This window comes from Microplitis mediator, chromosome 5 (genome assembly GCF_029852145.1).
Source record: "Microplitis mediator isolate UGA2020A chromosome 5, iyMicMedi2.1, whole genome shotgun sequence".
NCBI classification, from domain to species: domain Eukaryota; kingdom Metazoa; phylum Arthropoda; class Insecta; order Hymenoptera; family Braconidae; genus Microplitis; species Microplitis mediator.
In genome coordinates this window covers 17,556,218-17,578,194 of record NC_079973.1, presented here as the reverse complement: position 1 = coordinate 17,578,194, position 21,977 = coordinate 17,556,218, and the positions used below count along the sequence as shown (strand labels likewise).

The following is a 21,977-nucleotide window of genomic DNA, read 5'->3' as shown; positions in this document are numbered from 1 at the left end:
TCGATTATGTAAACATCGATTATTTTATTCAACATCACCCATCTCTACTCTATAGACATTACGCACTTCCAAACTCGACGACTCATAACACGGTTGTGCGATTCAGAATCGATTATATCTATGGTCGATTTTTTTATCGCAATGTAATCCCAAGCTTCCAGCAATTGGCTGTATGCCACTCATAAGCATTGCAATGCTGCCACCTATAATTTAAATTTTTCAAACACCATGTTGATTTTCTTCATTTAGTTATTTTTTATTATTAATTATAATTTTTTTCTATTCGATTTTCAATTTCACGCATAATCATCAAACTAACTCACGTATTATGATCTTAAATTTATTTTGTTTTTTTTTTAAGGATCATTATTATTATTTTTGATACATCATGAATATGTACAATGATAGTAAATTCTGTCATAATAAATTGTTAGATATAGAGGTCGAATATAATTAATAACAGTGAAATAATTTTTCCCTTTCGCACATATAAGTAGTCCAATCGATGTTTACAATTGGCCTCGCGTGACTACTTAATTTTGCGTGACTTAAAAACGTTAACTATGCACCCATGCATTTATATGTATAAAGACGCCTTTATACAAGTGTGACAGGATGTAAAAAAATAATTAGTCGTTAAATATACATAGATTTATTTTTTAATTTCCTGTTAATCAATAGAACTGACGTTAAAAAAAAAAAACTGGGCGTCGGTTGGCCCTGCGGGCCAGCCCCAATACTTCCCGCTGTTTTCGAGCTTAAGGAGCTTGAAAATCCTATTGCATGCAGTTGTTTTTTTATGAGCTTTTTAATCTCTAATAAGTTACGTTATGTGCTAAAGTTTGTAAATTTAAGAATCGAAAATCAATAATGAAGAAACGGTTTTTAAATTTCGATTCCCGATTATTTTCAATATAATGAACATGTTGAGGCAGAATTCACTGTCAGTGATGAAAATCAAGGTTTAAATAAATTTTTAATTATGTCAGAGCAATAATATATAAAATATCCGAGAAAAATATTAACAACTGTGTTTTTTCAACTTTTTTGTTGATAATATGATTTAAACTAAAGTACAAGTCAGATGGAATTATATGATGATCAAAAAAGATCATAAAGAGGAAAGGTTTGTATGATTTTAGACACATTTTAGTACATTATATTAGGATTTAACCGGAAAAAAAAAGATGTTATTGTTTTGACTTTTCAACGCCGATAGCATTCGAACTTATTGACCGATTTTGACGTTTGAGGTGGCAATCGGCTCGTTTTATTGGGTTCTAGAGCTGATTAAAATTTGAAATTGATCGGGTCAGTCGTTTTAAAAATATTTGGAAAAAACCGTTTTTCACCATTTCTTTCCCCCGCGATATCTTTCGAGCGCATTGACCGATTGAGACGGTTGAGGCAGTAATCGACGCGGCTTATAAAGTTCTAGAGTTTCTTAGATTTTGAAATCGATCGTTTAACTCGTTTCTGAGAAATCAATAAAAAACTAAAAAAAAAATTTTTTTTTTGTAATTCGCAAATATTTTCGGGTGTGCTTGATCAAATGATCTGAAATTTTCAGGAAAGTTGATGGCCAACAAGCTCTCTCGATTGCCACCTTAACCATCTAAATCGGTTTATTAGTTAAAAAGTTATAGACCGGTCATACACATACACAAACACACACACACACACACACACACACACACACACACACACACACACACACACACACACACACACACACACACACACACACACACACACACACACACACACACACACACACACACACACACACACACATACACACATACAGACACTCGGACATCATTCTGAAAATAGAATAGCTTCCTAGGACCTTAAAACGTCGACATCTGATGAAATCTCGATTTTCGCAAATCGGGTGAAAACAATAACTTCCCGAAATTTTAAAAATCATCGATTTTCTTCGCAGGAAGTAAAAAAAAATAATACTGTAGAGGTATAAAGATTAAAAATAAAACTTAAATTCAAAAAAAAAATATTATTAATAATTTTGGATTCTACATTAATTAAAAAATGGAATTATTGGGCTCTCTTATAACATCAGAAATTAATATGTCACTGTGATATTCCTTCGTGGAATTACTTATGCCATTTATGATTAAATGCACTTTCAATTTATCATTTATTTAGTAAAATGGATGTTAAATTTTTTGTTAATAAAATTTTCTGTAATATATTATTACAAAGTTATGAATCTTTCATTTTATTAAATTAAATTATAATTTTTATGAGTATAAAAAAAATTAGATATTATAAGATAATCCTAACATATCTAGATAGACCTTCCGGTCGAGTGAAATTGTATTCTACAGTGAATTTTCAATTAACGGGCCTGAGCAGGATCTATGAATTACGAAGAAATTCCATTCGATCTCCGTGGACCATTTCTATAATTATAAATTCCATAGTATAATAGCGAAGATTGTTGTACTGATTGATTCAATTTTTTAATTGACAGTTTTTTAATTAAAGATAATTGAGCTTACAAATTGCATAATCAGTATTTTTTTTTCTTTTCTTTATTAAATACTCATAGGGAGAAATATGTATTTTTATAATGTTTTAATTAGAATTCGATATCGTAAATAAAATTTGTCTTGCTATTTGGAAGGGTAATTAAAATTATAATGAAATAGGATCGATTTTTTATAATAGTTGAAAATAAAGAAAAAGTATTAAAAGTATAAGATGAGAAATGGATTATTTTTTCAGTCTAAACTATTTTCGTATAACAAGTATTTTTAAAAAAAACGGGGTAATGAATACACGAAGAGAAAAAAATGGGAACTTTTCCAATTTTACTTGGGGAACATTCCTTTGTTGGCATTGTAAATTTTACTATGTCAACATGTGCATTGTAACTATGTCACATGGTAAATTTTGCTTCGTTACAGGTATTATTCCTATATTGACAGTGTAAATTTTCCTATGTCAACATTGGAAATATAACTATGTAATATAGGAACAATTCCAATGTTAACATGGGAATTTTTTCTATGTTAACATGGGAAAAATTCCTATGTTAACATGGGAAAAATTCCTATGTTGACATGGAAATTATTCCCATGTGAACAAAGTAGAAATTCCCATGCATGTAAAAATGGAAGATTTGTAATCTGATGTATTTTACGTAATTTATTCAGTAAATCGAAATTAATTAGTTGAATTGATGATTATATATATGAAAAGGGCGGGCAAAATGGGCCCTTTAAGAAAAAAATTTTCAAATCCTCAGTTTTTAACTTCCCGCTAAGAAAATTGTAAATTTTCAAAAATTCGGGAAGTTATTGGTTTCGGTCCGATTTTCGAAAATCGAATTTTCATCAGATGTCGCCGTTTTGAGGTCCTAGGAAACTATTCTGACTAATTTCACGATGATGTCCGAGTGTATGTATGTATGCATGTACGTACGTACGTACGTATGTAAATACCTGTATTTTTTGAACGGATGAACCGATTTTGAACTTTAAGGTGTCATTCGACGCGGCTTGTCAATATCTTGAAGCTGTAAGAAAATTGAGCTTGATCGGTAGGGCTCGTTCAGAGATATTCCAAAAATAAAATTTTTTCAAAAGTGTTTTTTTTGGATAACTTTTAATGGGCTCAATGGATGGATTCCAAAATGGACTGGGCTCTAGAGCTTTATAAGCCGCGTCGAATGCCACCCCAACCATCAAAATCGGTTCATTCGTTCAAGAGAAACCGTTGTCGAAAGAATTAAAAAAAAAATTTTTTTTTATTTTTTCTGAAATATCTCAAAAACGACTCGATCAATCGAATTCAAAATTTGATCAGCTTTAGAACTTGATAAAACGCGTCGATTGCCACCTCAACCGTCTCAATCGGTTTATTCGTTTGAGAGATATCGTTGGAGAAAAAATGGTGAAAAACTTTTCTTTTCGAAAACAACAGCATACAAACGTATTTTCGAGCTCGAAGAGCTTGAAAATGTATTCACACTAATGTTTTCGAGGTTTTTGAGCTCAAAAACAGCGGGAAGTTTTGGAGCTGGCCCGCGGGGTCAACTGACAGACCAATTTTTTTACTTGGTTTACTTTTTTTTACTCCCTTGCTAAGTATTTGATGCTAAGTTGTTCTGACCATCAAGAATAAAAAATAAAAAAATGTGGGGCAAAATAGGCCCACCTCAAAAAAATTTTATAATGTGAGTTTTTTAGCTTGATTCACTTTTTTTTCTGCTGCTGAGTCTTGGTATTCATGTGCTGTGCCTATCAAAATTAAAAAATCCGGAAAACTTGAGAAAAACGGGCCCCCAACAAAACTCAATGTATGTTTCTCGCTCGTGTTATATTTTGAAACTTTTTGCTATATATTTAGTATAAAAAAGAGTTGATAGTGAATATTTGGACCTTAAAATAACTTAATTCAATGTTTTCTGTTGAATTACTATTCGATTAATTCGAAAAAATTGAATTTTCGCGCAAAAACACATAATGTTTTAAATACAACCCCCTTCAACAAACCCCTTATCAGAATTCTTTAATCATTTCTGTTAAAAAAATTTTAGGAACCCGTTTGGCTTAAAGATAGTCGTAGGTTCTTAAAGGCTAGGCAGCTCATTTTACCCCCTCCCCAACACTTGTCATGTAAAAAATTTTTGAGGGACCATTTTGCCTCAGTGTCCCATTTCGCCCCTCCCCACGCCTCAATCTTTTTTCATGTTAAAAATTTGGGGGGCCCATTTTGCCCCCCCCTCTCCACCCCCTACTGTCGGAAACACCATGTCATTGATTTTTACGTATTTGTTTATATTGATCGAATTTATAAAAACATTTGTTCATTGGTAAGTGCTACAAAAAAATTTTAATTAAATAACACAAAATTTTTTCGGGAACTTTGAAATTCTATTTCCGTAAATCTTGAAACCTTCACACATCCCTATTTTATCGCTTTGAGGCCTAAATGATAAGAATAACCAAAATATTTGATATTCTAGTGGTTTTACCTTCTTGTGGACTTTTCCCAGGCAACATAACAATTTTTCCTATGATGACATGGAAATTTTTCCCATGCCAACATGAATATTTTTACTATGTCAACATAGGAATATTTACCATGTTAACAGAGGAATTTTTTCTTTGTCAACATCAGAAAAATTTCCATGTCAATATAGAAGGAATTGCTTCGGTAACATGGGAAAAATTCCTATACTAACATAGTAAAAGTACCCATGTCAATAAAGGAATTTCAGCAATGTTAACAGAGGAATTTTTCCAATGGCAATATGGAAGATATTTCTATCATATATGTGGAAAATTCATATAAAATATGGTTATATTCTCATTATTCCATACTAAAATTTCCCGTGATGATAAAGTAAAATTTGCCGTGTCAACAAGGGAATTTCTCCTAAGTAAAATTGGAAAAATTCTCATGTTTTTCTTTCCGTGTACGTTAATTAACTGTCGATAATGAGTAATTGGGAGCAACTGAAAGAGAAACACAGATGGGTAGAGATCGATAGTCAAGCTCTGTGCTTGTCCAAGCACGACTATGAAGAGTAAACCGTTAATTTCTAAGACTCTTTGCAACAACTAGAGTAGTACTTTTAAGTGCCCATTAAAATCCAATATCGATACTTTTAATGAAACTCTTACAAACCAAAATTACATAATAATTATTTATTTTAAATTTAATATACTCAGTGCAACTATTAATTTATGATTTATCTATCTTTCAAGGCAGCATTTAAGTATTTAATTATTTATGATATGATTAATCATTTTAAGAATGCTTACTAACGTAATAAAGTGCATTTTTTTTTTCCACATTGTTTAATTATTTATAAATTTTAAATCATACATTGATGAGTTTTAAAGTTAAATTGTCTCGCCCGTAAAATCAAAAGCCGGGAACAAATTTAATTTGCTTTTGTTCAAAGCTTTTTTTTCTCTTTTGTGCCTTGGAGCATTCCATTTCCATAAAATGTAATATCCGTGCCTTTCATAACGTAAAAAACATCCCAACTATTTCATGTAATAAACGTATTTTACTGCTAAATGTATATTGTCTTTTTTGCTTATAAGTCACGGAATTAAAATCTCAATGTAGTAATAAAAAAAAATTTATAAATATCAAATTTTTATTACTTTATTAAATATCAAGATGAAAAAAGTTTTATATAAATATTATTCTTTTCATAATTTACTTTTTTTACAATTTTTTTTTTTTATTATTAAAAGGTCTTTGTAGCCAAGGTACATATTTTATATTAAATAAAAAATATATTGTCTTATTGGTATAAAAGAAATGGTATATATGTATATATATGTCAAAATATTGAAGGTCATAACTCAATTTCAGTTGTGCAGTTGTCATACAAGCTAAGTTACAATGTCTCACGAAAACTCATCTTTCGTTCAATACTTGACTTTATTTTACTTGCCTGTACTGGTTATCTTACTTAAAGTAACAGCATAAAGTACAATACTGTATGAGTTATGTCAAGAACTAAAGATAAAGAACAGTATGTGACGAGCACGTAAAAAATCGATAAATGTGACGAGCGCGTAGGCCGAGTAACAGAGAAAGAGTATGCAAGGAGTAGGGATAAGCATGAGAGAAGGGTGAGCAGTTCGAGGTTCGCCGCCAGGCGGCGCCGCGACGTCTGAGTTTCTCCGAGTTGATTAGTTGTACTAGAATGCTAATAAACGATTACTCAGCACCGCTAAACCAATCCAGCTCTCGGTCTGAGTATCTCCGGATCAAGCTGCAGAACACATAGGCCTAGGTATTAGCTCTTTTATATTTGAACCACGTCGTTATAATACGATTGTAGGTCGGTGTAGAGACCCTATCGCGATTTAGTGACACAAATTTAGGCTGATTTGCACGTGGAGAAGCGTATTACCTTCTCCGTGCGATCTAGGGCGAGACTCTGAAATTTGGGGTATTACTCTTAGAGAAGACGAGTCTCGGACTTTTATACAACACGGGCATCTCCCGGTTGGTAATTGGGGTGGCGCGGAGGTTATTCGGTGGCATCCGTAGAATCGGTACCGCGAGCAAATCTGTTACGAGGGGAGTATAGATGGGAAAAAAATCGGTCTATCGGTTAACCCTGCGGGCGAGCCTCAAAACTTCCCGCTGTTTTCGAGCTCCTTGAGCTCGAAAACATTATTGTAAATATAAGTAATTTAATTACGTCCAGTAAAATGATATAATACTAAAAATGTTCACAGGAATTCAGGACAAATAAAATTCAAACCATTATTTGATCTTTGTTGAACGTTTCGTCCTTTATTTGGACTTCATCAGCAACTAAATTTAAAACATAAATAATTATAACCTTTCTTTACAAAATAAAACACATAACAAATATAGCCATACCTTAATCCTTATGGTTTATAATCTATTATATGTTATTATATAAAACGTAAGAAGCATTGGTAAAATTGTTATAATGATCATATTATCAACAATCTAAAATGTCTGTACTCTCTACAATCGGAGAATCATCCATATATGAAAGAAACAGAGAAAATAATAACATCTCTTAAGGCTAAAATTCTCAATGTTGAGATCAAAATAACAGCTTGGTCAGTTGACAAATTAAAATCGAATATTAGTCGAACGAAAGAATCATTGAGAGAAGTTCTCTCGGTTGTGGATTTTAAGAGGTGTAATACTTATTTTAATAAAAATTTTGTATCAAAATTTAAAATTATTAAACATAGTAATATTAAAAAATTTGAAAGGTTATGTAATGTTGGGTCTCAGCAGAGTAGTAAGGAAAGAAGGTCGAACACATGTGTCTTAAACTTCACAGATGTGCAACTACCGAAGGAAGTGGAAAGTATATTGAATTTAGAACCAGGTTTTGGTATTCCTTTAACCCCTAGACAAGTTCCAGTAGGAGTGTTGATTAAAGATCTGGAAAATGGTTTAAGATTTGTAGATATAGCTGGTAGTGATTTAAAAACAGTGAAAGAAGAACAAAATAACATAAGATCTAAAGCAGTGTATTTGATTTCTAACTATTACAGGAGGAATCGTAGGAAGCAGAGTACGAGAATTACAACAGATTTTAAGACAACGAAATACTTCTTGAAAGAACACTCAGATTTAATTATAACGAGATCGGATAAAGATGGTAATACTGTAATTATGTATGAGGAAGAGTATCTAAAAGAAATGTATAAATTATTAGAAGACAAGGATACATATTTACATCTTAATAAGGATCCAACTAGTAAATATGAGAAAATGGCTAATGATTTAGTGGCTAAATTAAAAAGAAATTTAATTATCTCAGAAGGTCTTGAGAAAGAATTCAAAAGCTACAATTCAGTGTCACCGAAACTTTATGGATTGAGAAAAACTCACAAACCAGGGTGTGTTATGAGACCTGTAGTGAGCTCAATAAAATCTCCATGTTACAAAATAGCTAGATTTCTACATCAAATATTATCAACATCTTTAGCATCAAAATTTGTATTCTCTATAAAAAATTCTTTTGAGTTCGTGAAGTTTATAAAAGAGGTTAAATTACCAAAAGATTATGTTTTAGTGTCACTGGATGTAGTGGCGCTTTTCACTAACATCTCTAAACAACTTGTGAAAGACATAATAAATGAGGACTGGCACGAACTAGCAGGATTAATAAAAATACCAAAAGACATGTTGTTGGAAGTAATACAATTTTGTTTTGATTCGAGCTATCTACAATTCAATGGAACTTGTTACCAACAGCTTGACGGTTCCAGCATGGGCAACCCAGCTAGCCCAATATTAGCCAACATAGTAATGGATCACATACTTAAAAGGATAATGAAGCTTCTACCTTTTCCAGTCCCTTTTTTGAAGGTTTATGTCGACGATACTATCTTATCTATTCCAGAAGATAAAGTGGACTCAATTTTAGACATCTTTAATAGTGTAAATAAAAAAATTCAGTTTACCATGGAAATTGAGAAAGAGAATAGGTTACCATTTTTGGATGTGGTGGTAATAAGGAAAGATGATGGTTCATTATTGACTGACTGGTACATTAAACCAACTAGCTCTGGTAGATGCTTAAATTATTATTCTAACTACCCTCTGAGTCAAAAGATTAGTATAATTAAAGGTTTTGTATATAGATCATTAAAGTTGAGCAGTGAACAATTTCACAAAGATAACTTACTAAAAGTTGAAAGTTTGTTAAAGAAAAATAACTATCTGTCAGGACTAATTCACAGTATCTTCAATAACTACAATAAAGATAAAAACATACCGGATCAGAAATTACAAGTAAAAAAGTTTATTAGATTCCCATTTATTAACCCAATATCTAACCAGATTAACAAATGTTTTGATAAGACTAACATCCAACTGGTGTTTTACAACTTAGTCAAAATTAATTCAATTTACTCAAGACTAAAAGATAAAGTTGATAAAGGAGATCAGTCCGAGATTATATATAAGATACCATGTGAATGTAACAAGTCATACGTGGGACAAACTAAACAAAAACTCAAGAAAAGACTGGATCAACATAAGAATGATTGCAAGCCGATTAATATACTCAAAACAAACTCCACTGCACTTGCTGATCATCATTTCGAGACTGGGCATAACTTTAAATTTGACATGGCAACGGTTTTAGATATAGAAGACAATTGGTACAAGAGAAATATTAGCGAAATGATTTATATTAAAAGAAATAATACAGTGAATCTAAGAACAGACACAAATAATCTAAGCAGTATTTATAATGATATTTTAAATGTTTCTGCGAGAATTTAGTTGACATAAAGACCATAGATGGCACTGTAGTATTAGTTTGTAACTTAGTTATTATACACTATCTAAGAGTACAGCAGTATTACAGCAAATTAGATGTTGATACATTTAGTAATATTTGTTAAATAACGTGTTTGTTTATGTTCAAAATAAGAATGTTAATTGATAATAGATTCATTATAACAATTTTACCAATGCTTCTTACGTTTTATATAATAACATATAATAGATTATAAACCATAAGGATTAAGGTATGGCTATATTTGTTATGTGTTTTATTTTGTAAAGAAAGGTTATAATTATTTATGTTTTAAATTTAGTTGCTGATGAAGTCCAAATAAAGGACGAAACGTTCAACAAAGATCAAATAATGGTTTGAATTTTATTTGTCCTGAATTCCTGTGGACATTTTTAGTATTATTGTAAATCCATTTTCGAGCTCTTCGAGCTTGAAAATACTTTTGTATGCCATTGTTTTATAAAAACCATTTTTTAGCATTTCTTTTTCCCACGATATCTCGCGAACGAATTAACCGATTTTGATGGTTGAGGCGGCAATCGACGCCTTTTATCAAGTTCTAGAGCTGATTAGATTTTGTGAATGATTGGTTTAGTCGTTTCGACGATATTTGCAACAAACGGTTTTCTACTATTTCTTTCGTCGACGATATCTTTTGAACGGATTATCTGATTGAGACGTTCTTGGTCGCAATCAAAAGCTTTTATCGAGTTCTAGGGCTGATTAGATTTTGGAATTGATCGATTCGACAGTTTTCAAAATATCCAAAAAAACGAAAAAAAAAAAATTTTTTTTTTTCGTATTTCTTAAATATCTCAGAGTCTATTTGACTAAATGGTCTAAACTTTTGTTAAAAATCTAAGTTCTGAATTTATCTGTCGAAAGCCGCAAAAACCATCTAAATCGGTTCATTCATCAAAAAGATATGAGACACACACTCACACACACACACACACACACACACACACACACACACACACACACACACACACACACACACACACACACACACACACACACACACACACACACACACACACACATACATACATACATACAGACATCGCTCTAAAAATTTCAGAATAGCATCTTAGCACCTTCAAACATCGACACATGATGAAAACCCGATTTTTGAAAATCGGGGTGAAACCAATAACTTCCCGAATTTTGTGAAAATCATCGATTTTCTCAGCGGAAAGTTAAAAACTCGTCTCGTCATACCGTATATACTATTTTAAATATTATTTTACGTATTTTTATTAACTTCCCGCTAAGAAAATCGATGATTTTCGAAAAATTCGGGAAGTTATTGTTTTCACCCCGATTTTCGAAAATCGAGTTTTCATCAGATGTCGACGTTTTGAGGTCCTAGGAAGCTATTCTGACTATTATCAGAATGATGTCCGAGTGTATGTGTGTGTATTTGTGTGTGTGTGTGTGTGTGTGTGTGTGTGTGTGTGTGTGTGTTTGTGTGTGTGTGTGTGTGTGTGTGTGTGTGTGTGTGTGTGTGTGTGTGTGTGTGTGTGTGTGTGTGTGTGTGTGTGTGTGTGTGTGTGTGTGTGTGTGTAAACTCTTTGTAACTTTTTAACTAATGAACTGATTCAGATGGTTAAGGTGGCAATCGAAAGAGCTTGATGGTCGTCAACTTTCCTGAAAATTTGATCATGTAGTCTCGAAAATATTGGCGAATTACGAAAAAAATAAATTTTTTTTTTAGTGTTCTATTGATTTCTCAGAAACGAGTTAAACGATCAATTCCAAAATCTTATCCGCTCTAGAACTGTATAAAACGCATCGATCGCCGCCTTAACCATCTCAATCGGTTAATTTGTTCAAGAGATATCGTTGGAGAAAGAAATATTGAAAAACGGGTTTTTGCGAATATCTTCAAAACGGCAAAACGGACCGATTCCAAAATTATATCAGCTCTAGAATTCGAGAAAACGCGCCGATTGCTACCTCAAACTTTAAAATCGGTTCATTAGTTCAAAAGATGTCGGCGCTGAAAAGTTGAAAAAATAACATAAAGCGTGATTTTTTCCGGATAAATCAAAATATAATGTACTAAATGTGTCTGAAATCATACCAACTATTCCTCTTTATAGTCTCTTTCGATCATCATAGAATGTCATCTAACTTGTTTTTCAGTTTAAATCATATTATCAGCAAAAAATTAAGAAAACCTAGTTTTTAATATGTTTCTCGGATATTTCATATATTATTGCTCTGACCTAAGTCAAAACTCACTCAAATCTTGATTTCGATCACTGACATTGATTTCTGCCTCGATATATTTATTTCATTAAACATAATCGAGAATAAAAATTTGAAAACCGCTTTTTCATTAATAATTTTCGATTCTTAACTTGTAAAACTTAAGCAAAATACTGAACTTGGTAGAGCTTGAAAAGCTCATAAAAAATAATCCTAGGTAATTGCATTTTTGAGCTCGAAAAGCTCGAAAATATATTCACAGTAATGTTTTCAAGCTCCTTGAGCTCGAAAACAGCGGGAAGTTTTGGGGCTGGCCCACAGGGTCAACCGATGCCCAGCTTTTTTGACAAGTTATTATATTGTTACCGAGTTTAAGAGATGGTAACAACGTTTTGCTTCTGTTTAACTGTAAATTACAGAAAGATTGAAAATGGTTTATTTACCGAATATTATAAATAAAAATCATACTTTATCCGAATATATTCGTTATTTATCTGTCGATTCGTCCGCACGATTACCTTATATTTTAAGTCGAAATAAATAGGAAATTGCCTGAGTTACGCGACCCTCACCTAAACCCTGGAACCGGCGAGCTAATCTACATGAGGGGACTTATTTTAAATGTTAGTTTAGTTTTATAAAACTTCCATAACGTCACAAGTAGACTGCCGAATAAAATGTTTACACGTCACTGTTATGTTGCAGAAAATAATTCAATAGATTGGATCGAGCTTTCGATAGCTGATAGAATTTTTCGAAAGATTAAAATTTAATAAATAAATTAAATTTTCTCTATTTATGTCAAAGTATGAATTTTTCATATTAAAAAAAAAGTATGTTTTTTCAAGTTACTATCGATCGTCCTATATTAAAGTATGTCACGTTGATAGATATTTATTAATCTCTTTACTTATTAAATTTATTTCAAAAGTTTATGAGGGAATACAGTAGAATTTATTTTTAAAAATATATTTTATTTATATTCATAGCTATATTAGTGATGATAGATTTTATAGTATGTGAAATATGCAAAGTAAAACGGACATAGTTTGAGTTAGAATAATGGTTTACATTAATATGTAGACATAGATTTTATATACACTTCCAGAAGAGATTTCTCCTTGCAGACTCAATGTAACGATTTCCCTGTATAATATACCCAACGGCCATAATAATTTTCCCATACCCACTCATCATGTAAAGAGAGTTTGTGTGTAACTATTATTAACTTGAAATATATATTTGGATTTAGTATATATACATACATATAGATATTCACACACATTTACCTGTTTATCTCAAGGCGTGTATGCATTTATTATTGTATATATTATATGATATCGAGTGCCTGAAAATATTGAGAAGCTTCAAAGGCAATTTTCACCTTTGACAGAGCAAGTTATCATCACGTATGAAATATAAATATGTTTCTGGAAGCAAATGTGTTTATTATACTACCTAATATTTTCCAATAGTTGATTTATAAACAACTGTTATTATTTAACTTATTTCTTTCGTTATTTATTTTATCAGATATCGATCAAATTTAATTTGAGATTTGACTTTCATATTTTTTCTTCTAGCTTCACGGTATGATGCAATTTTTTCACTATTACTTTTGCTTTTTTTTTCATTTCCATAGATAAATATTTAGTTGAAAAAAAATTGTTTAAAATATATAAAATATTATTTTTATTCATATAATGACTAATGGCTTTAGAGCTAACGTGAAATAACGCAATAGTTTTTATTTATCATATAAATATTAGGGTAGTCCATTTGGAACGACTATTTTTTTTCACTCCCACTTCAAAATATTGTTATAGACATTGAAAAAAAAATTCAGTCAAGTTTCAGCCTTTAATTTTAATTTTTAGTACACTTTACATTCTATTTTGAAGTTTTCCTACTTATAGGAATACATAGGAAAGTTTTTTTTTTCAATTTTCTATAGCTCAGCCGCTTTTTAAGTCATCAGGTGGTTGTTTGCGGCATTTTGTAGGTAATTTAATTTCTCTTCAAAAATCGTCTTAATGATTTTACTCAGACTCTAATTGTTTTTTCTGTATTGGTTCTGAAAATCATTTTTTAAATAATAATTTAGGTTTTTAGTTGATATTGACTCAATACCGAAATTTAAAGGAAAAATGCAGATACACGGAAAGAAATTTTCTTCAAAAATTACCGTTAAATTCACTGTAATCGTTGGACGACTGGCATGACCTAATCATTTGTCGGTAAGTGAGATAATTTTTAACTTTTTTCAACAAATTTTACCGTAGTCTACTGTAAATTTTATTCGGTTTTCGGTAAATTTTATGAAGTCTACCACAAAATAAATACATTTTTTCGTAATTTTTATTTAAAAAATGGTAATAAATATAAGTGTCACATTATGTTCCACGATTACAGTAAATTTAACGATAATTTTTAAAGAAGATTTCTTTCCGTGTAACGATTTTATAAGAAATTTGATACTCTACAAAAAAGGGTCTTCTTATTTAAGTGGCTCAAGTACTTCGTTCACGTGATATAGGGATTTCATTATATATATATATAGCTTACTACTAATATATATAGCTTATAGTATACGCCCGTTTGGTCTTCAGAATTTTTGTTTCGATTTTTAACTATAAAATAAGTCTACAATATGATTAAAAATAAAAAAAAAGTTATACGCCCTTTCGGCTTTAAACTTAATGACTCAAGCCAAAAAGGTATATAACAATGTAAGTCTTTTTGGAATTAGTGACGCGATATATATACATCAATTTTTAAACGAAGAGAAAAAATATTGTTCATTATAAAATTTAAATAACATAGATTGTATAGAAAAAAGAGAACTATACTAATTTTTTTGTTTTATTTTCATTAAATGCTTATAAAAATTCAATTTTTCTACAATCTTGGAGGATCAGTTCAATATTTTTTCAGGTCTCCTACGTAAGTTATTACCAAATAATTTACTAGAAATATTCATCACATCTAATTTTTTCTTCATTGTCAATGGTAACAAAAGTGTCCAGCAAAATCCATAACAGTAAATGTCACATTATTTGTGGTTACATACAAAGTTTTATTTACAAGTCTTTCTCCCAATATGGAATACACTCGTCTGCATTTTATTCCCGATTATTGCATTTACTGATTTATAACTGACATCTATGATATCTTAATGTTCAAGACTTGTAACATTTGAAGTGTATTGACCCACACTAATACCATCGATAAACACGTACCGCCAATTTTTGTAACCTTCAAATCATCCAAGATAATTCTTTATCCTCATTTCGTGTTTGCTTTTTCCCTTCCTCTCTTAAACCTCACTTTTGTTATTATTTTATTTTCTTCAGCTTTTTTATCTTCCTCTTCATTCGTTTTATGACTGCCTAATGGAACCTCAATTATTTCGCTGTGTGTAGCCAGAGTCCCAATACTTTTTGCGGTTTATGAGACACACGTTTCGTATATGTCATTCGTCCTCTTTGTAACTGTCATTTTTCATCATGTATGTGACATTGTTGAACCGATAAAAAGACATCATTACATGGCCAATTTTTATTATTACATCTTTGATGTTCAAATTGATGACGACATAATGATTAAATCATTAATTTTTTTCGCGGTTGAAAAAAATTCCATCCATTTTGATTCAAAATAACTTTTTTAAAAATTTATTTCCGGTTAAATGATTTCGTAACAACATTTTTCGTACTTGCAATTCAAAATCATTTAACAAATTGAAAAAAAATCAATCTTGAAATAAAGCCATCAATTAGAATTTGAAAAAAAAGTTTTCAACGTTTTTCAAAATTTCTATTAAAATACAGAAAAAAATTAATTTATTAGATTTTTTGTGAATTCTACTACACTGTAAAAAAATAATAGTTCAGGTGTTACAAAATTAATATACAATGCTATCTCGAAATGAAAAATGTACTATATTTATCGAAAATATCTTTTTTGTTAATGTTAATATTACAACATTGTGTCATATATTTGATGACACTTCCATCCATCAGCTTTCACTCCAGACGCCAAAAACAACTCTATAACATCCCTAGCAGATTCGAATTACGGTAAATTACAGCAATTTACCGTAAATTACCGCAACTTACCGTAATTTCGCCGAAAATCTACGGTAATTTACCGCAATTTACGGTCATTTACGGTAAATTACCGTAGACTTTCGGCGAAATTACGGTAAGTTGCGGTAATTTACGGTAAATTGCTGTAATTTACCGTAATTCGGATCTGCTAGGGTTTTGATAAATTGAACGAAGAAAATAAAATCTAAAACATTGCTTGATCTTGACGTGTTGAGAGTAGAGCACTACCTCAAACGCTTCGTGATATGAGGCGTGCAAAAAACGAATAAACTTCTGGCAAACCAGTACGGGTCCTGACACTTCGAAATCCACTCTCGTATTTTAACTAACACCGCAAAATAAGATCATACTACGGGAAAAATAGCGTAAATATACTGGAATAAAAATACGGCATTCTATATTGATGAATGTAGATCAAATTATTAATTTTTTACATTTATTAGAAAAAATCAAAGTAGATCGAAAAATTAAAAAAATTATTAAATTGTAGATTCTAATCTATACCTTTAATGTGAGAAAATCTAAGTTATCTGAATACTTGTAATGATATCAATGTAGATCTACAATTTGGAAGTTCGGTCAACACTGATGAGAACAGATTTCTTTACGATTTGAATAATATCCAGCACTACACAATACCAAATCTTAAAGACACGGTACCGAAATGTCAAGTAAAGACAGTTGTTTACAGTCAAATATCCGATTATCAACAGACATTCCAGTGAAAAGCTTCACATTACAGTAAAATACAGCAAATTTACCGCAATTATATGGTGAAATACCGCAATTTAACAAAACTTCTACGGTAAAGTACTGCACTGTTACCACAACTTTACGGCGAAAATGCGGCATTTTTACCGTAAACTACCGTACTTTCACCGCAACATTGCCGCAAATTTACCGCAGCTTCACCGCAAATTTGCTGTAAATTTGCGGCATTTCGCCGTACATTACGGCAATTTACCGTAATTTGCCGTAGATTACCGTAATTTACGGTAAATTGCCGTAACTTACGGTAATTCTGCTAGATGCCGTAAATTACGGCAAATTACGGTAAATTACGGTAAATCACTGTATTTACCGTAATTCGGATCCGCTAGGGATGCGTATTTCAAATTTTGAAATATGCACGATCACATTGTGCATAATTGTAAAATATGATAGTTCTTGATATTTTAGTAGTCGAACTTTTCGATTTAGGAGGCGTAAACTTGATTTTTACTGCATTTCCAGATACGACTGTATTGAGTCAATCATAACCATCTTGTTATTCGTGAATGAATTGTAAGCTAACTTTTTGAATAATGAGTTTCACTGTTGCTAGTTCGTCTTTTCAATAACTTTGTTCATTTTATTTTATTCACTGTGACGATATAAAGCTCTAACGTATACTGGATTTTATTCTTAAACTTTATTTGTAGCCATATTATAGAATATATATTTTAATAATAAAAATACAAATAATGCATAATCAAATTAAATTTAAAACTTTACAATTCATGGAGAGATGAAATTTCAACGTTTAATAACTAATTCAATCTTCGTGATGCAATAGCACAAAATATTGTTGAGTTAATGAATAGATTTGACATTGAAATAACAAATGCTCATCCCGACTAGAAATTTTTATGTGAGACCTATTGGGTCCTTATGGGGTTGCCCTATAGGGACCGCACATAGGGATGTAACGCAAAAACCTACACGGAGAGAAAAATATCGTCAGAGTGAGTATACGTATTGCCATTCTGGCTACACGGAAAAAACAAATTTCGTCCTGATGACAAAAGACGGGATTATGAAAGATTTTGTTATAATGACAAACATGATTAGCTTACGGTAACAAATGAATTTGTTATAGTAACAAATGAATTTGTTATAGTATCAAATGAATTTGTGTCGTAATTAAGAAGTCGATTTGTTATGAGAACACATGATGTTTATTATAATAACATCGTCGTATTTTAAAGCCGGCATTTGCTACCGTAAGTAATCTTAGCTTATGATTACAAAATTTTTGTTAATGCTACAAATTCATTCTGTTACTTCAACAAATCAGTTGTTTTATTGAAACACAACAGTTTTGTTACAGTTACAAACCAGTGCTTGACCCAGCGAAGAAGATGCTAGCATTACAAAAACATTTTAATCCCAACGAATACTTCGTTATCCGTATATTAAGGCAGAATTTTCTTACCGTAAGTTATCTTTTGTGGTCACAAAAATTTTTTTTCCGTTCATTCGCTGTATACTCAACTTACTTAACGATACGCCGTATAGCCAATTCAGCTATACAGAGTATCCTCACAGTGGATCGTCAAAATGACGACCCGTATCCTTATTTTAGGCATTTTATGAATCGCTCACATGACTATTGCGCAAACTCTGTATTTAGGCATCCAGCAACCAAGAACGATGAAACGTATAGCCAATTCAGCTATACGGATTCTCACGCTGGCGATACAGATACCTATATCAACGAAACTACATATCGTTACAAAGGCTATTTGTCGTATTTTTAAATTAAATGAATGAATACTCATCCTAACCTAAATGCATATCTTTAAATTAACGATACTATAGATTGTTAAATTAACATGTGAGTATTCTTAAATTAGGTATACGAATCGTTATTCTGACGATACGTAATTTGAGGATACATTGGATAGTCATTCTGACGATATTTTTCTCTCCGTGTATTGGGTTCTTATTGGGCAGTCCTAGCTATGTCCCAATATAGAAATCTCCAAGAGATCCCACTAGCGCATCCCTATTAAAAAAATATTAAATTGGGAAAGAAAATTTCAATTTGAGCCGAAATGTGATTTTAATGTATTAGGAACATTACTTAGAGGAAGTTAACATGGATTTAATTAATGGAAAAATCTCGGAGACTGCTAGGCTCGAACCTGCATCCTTCCGATTCAAAGTCTTTGATGCTATCCACTGCGCTGTCCCACGTATGTGATCGCGTTGGTGTAAATAGTATATTTATTATGACACCAAAAAATAACTGATAAAGATAGAAAAAATCCGTGATGCAATAACCGACGTACTCTTTGTATAAATATTGGGGCGCAAAACGGGGTACTTAAGGAGTTACTAAGTTTTCAGGGACTCAAATACGTTGAATCTTTTTCTTTTTATGATATTAGAAGAGTATAGAAAAAAATTAAAGCAACTACACTTGAAATCAAGTAAACGTATTCTTACATACGAAATTGATTATACAACTTCTGATTTCACTGAAATTATGAATCATTCAATCCAGATATTTTTCGCAATCAATTTTTCTGTAAAATCGTAAATAGGCCCGGGAAAGAAAGATTTTATATGATCATATATAAACATATATGTTCATGTACAATTTATATATGATCATGTAAGAAATATATGGAAATTATATACGATTACATAAAAGCTTATATGATCTTGTAAAGTTCTTATAAGAATTAATATACCCTTATGAGGACTTTATAAAAACTGATGTGATTTTATATAAGCCCAAGAAAAAGTTCTTACAGAATCATATATAAACATATGTGATTATATGAAAGCTTACATAATCTTATAAAATCCTTGTAAGGATTCATATGATCTTATAAGAATTTGACAACAATTGATGTGATTTTATATAAAGTTATATATAACTTTATAACAATACCAGGTAAAGTTTCGTATACTTATATATAGTCATATATGATCAATGATTATATGTCAATATATATATCATTGGCCAGGAATTTAATTTCGTTAAAAGACAGAGAAAAATGATAGGCGTAGCCAATATTTCTGATTGACTATTATAAATTTGATATTTTTTTTGTTATTGCAATGAAGTGAAGAGAGAAATAACATCAAAACAATTAAAAAAGAAAAATTCGTAACCAAGTAGTAGAAAATTGATTTGACAAGAAAAATAATAATGCGTGCCGCAATTTCAGCTTGCCCATGTACATGTTTGGGTGACTACATGTCAGTAGACGGCCCATCGAGTACTCGGTTATATTTGTTAAGGCCTATGCTGGAATTCCAGCTTAGCCGTGTAGATTTTCCCATGCTCGTGTATAAATATTTGACCAGTTGCGGGCTGGGTCACGATTTTCCGGTCCGTATTGAAATTCGAACTTGCCTGTGTAGATTTTTGACTGACTATTTGTAACTCACTATTCGACGTTAGAGAAACAAAAATATTTGTCAATTAAATAATAATTTAAGCAGATAGACAATTGACCCACACATTCAGCCACACATTCGGCCACACATTATCCGACACACTCAGCCACAGATTCAGCCACACACTATCTCACACATTCAGCCGCACATTATCCCACACATTCAGCAACACATTATCCTACACACTCAGCCACACACTATCCCACACATTATCCTACACATTATCCCACAGATTCAGCTACACATTATCCCACACATTCAGCAACACATTATCCCACACACTCAGCCACACATTCAGCCACATATTATCCTACACAGTGACCCACACATTATCCCACACATGACTGGGTTTGATTCCCAGTTCGGGCTATCTATATTTTTCACAATTTATCTATAAATTGGGTCATTGAGAAAGTTAATTGTAAGTTTAGCTTCCACTATATTTAAAAAATTGGCTTCGGGCCAAACATGTTCATGGGCAAGCTGAAATTGCGGCACGCATTATTATTATTTTTCTTGTCAAATCAATTTCCTTATAACCGGGTACCTCTCGACTTCCGTGGTCTTGACGACGAGGCATACGAGGTCACAATTTGGACACCTTTTGAACTTAAAATTTCTTAATGCGCCACTGAGAGTAAAATTGCACGATCTCTCAGTATCGTGTGCAAAGCAAACAGAGCAGAAAATAAAAGAAATCTCAAGGATGAGTCCGGAAGTCTCCTTATCGAGGCTGGACCACACAGCTGCAGAGTTAGGTTCTAATATTAAATAAATTTAATCCCTTAAGGAGTGGTCGTCAGACTCAACATCATTAGTCGATTTAGTTAATTAATTTAATAAACAGTATTTAGCAAAATGTATCCAAATTTATTTATAAAACTTATGTGTCAACAAATATGTTCTCTTATTTAATATTAAATATTTTTAACAATAATAAATCTTTAAATTTCCCGACAATGTTAACGTGTTTTAAAATTTAATTAGTTTTCAGTTTAATATAAATTTCTCAAATTATAATAACAATTATCACTTCCTTTATTCTAAATAATTTGCTGGCGAGGTAAAATCTATTCTAAATCACACACACACATTCTGTCCGCAATTATAATTTTTCAATGTCGAAAGTTCTGGGTTGACTTTCCAAACCTGAATTTTATTTTAATTATTATTTAACCTAATAAATTTTATATAAATAAACTTTCCAGTGATGCGGTCAGTAAGACTCAGCACCAAGGTCACAATGTTCAATAAGACGCTACCAACTAAATTTCAGCACCTTCTAGAGAACGGTCTGTGGGACTCAGTATCTCTAAAAGGATACCTGCTAAATCAAAATATTTCTAAATTCCAAATTATTAATTATTAATTAATTAACCAGTGGTCGTTAGACTCAACTGATTAATTAATAAATACGACGCTATCTAACAAAGGCGAACCCAGATACTTAAACAAAATGGTGACCGAACGCTCTCGAAACTTCGCCGTAAAATTCACTATTTCTTTTATCATTTATATTTTACCCTGAATAACTTAATTATCAAATTTTCCGATAACCAAAACTTTCTAATAAAATTTATACTGTAAACTTAAATTTCTCCTTTTTAACAATAAAACTGAACCGTTTTGTATTACCAAAATTTCCTGTTAAAACGTGGGTGACTCGCCTCCACCATTAAATG

The 21,977-nt window shown here is 31.4% G+C and overlaps 2 protein-coding genes across 3 annotated transcripts in view; both read left to right on the top strand.

The window, feature by feature from the left end:
- Positions 1-21,977, top strand: part of LOC130669047 (uncharacterized) — a 198,901-nt gene that overhangs the window by 96,649 nt on the left and 80,275 nt on the right. The gene's annotated exons all lie outside the window — the stretch shown is intronic.
- LOC130667337 (uncharacterized) lies at positions 7,522-10,159 on the top strand. The gene is made up of 3 exons (XM_057468849.1): positions 7,522-7,595; positions 7,755-9,064; positions 10,101-10,159. The coding sequence occupies exons 1-3, from the start codon at positions 7,522-7,524 to the stop codon at positions 10,157-10,159; spliced, it is 1,443 nt and encodes a 480-aa protein (XP_057324832.1).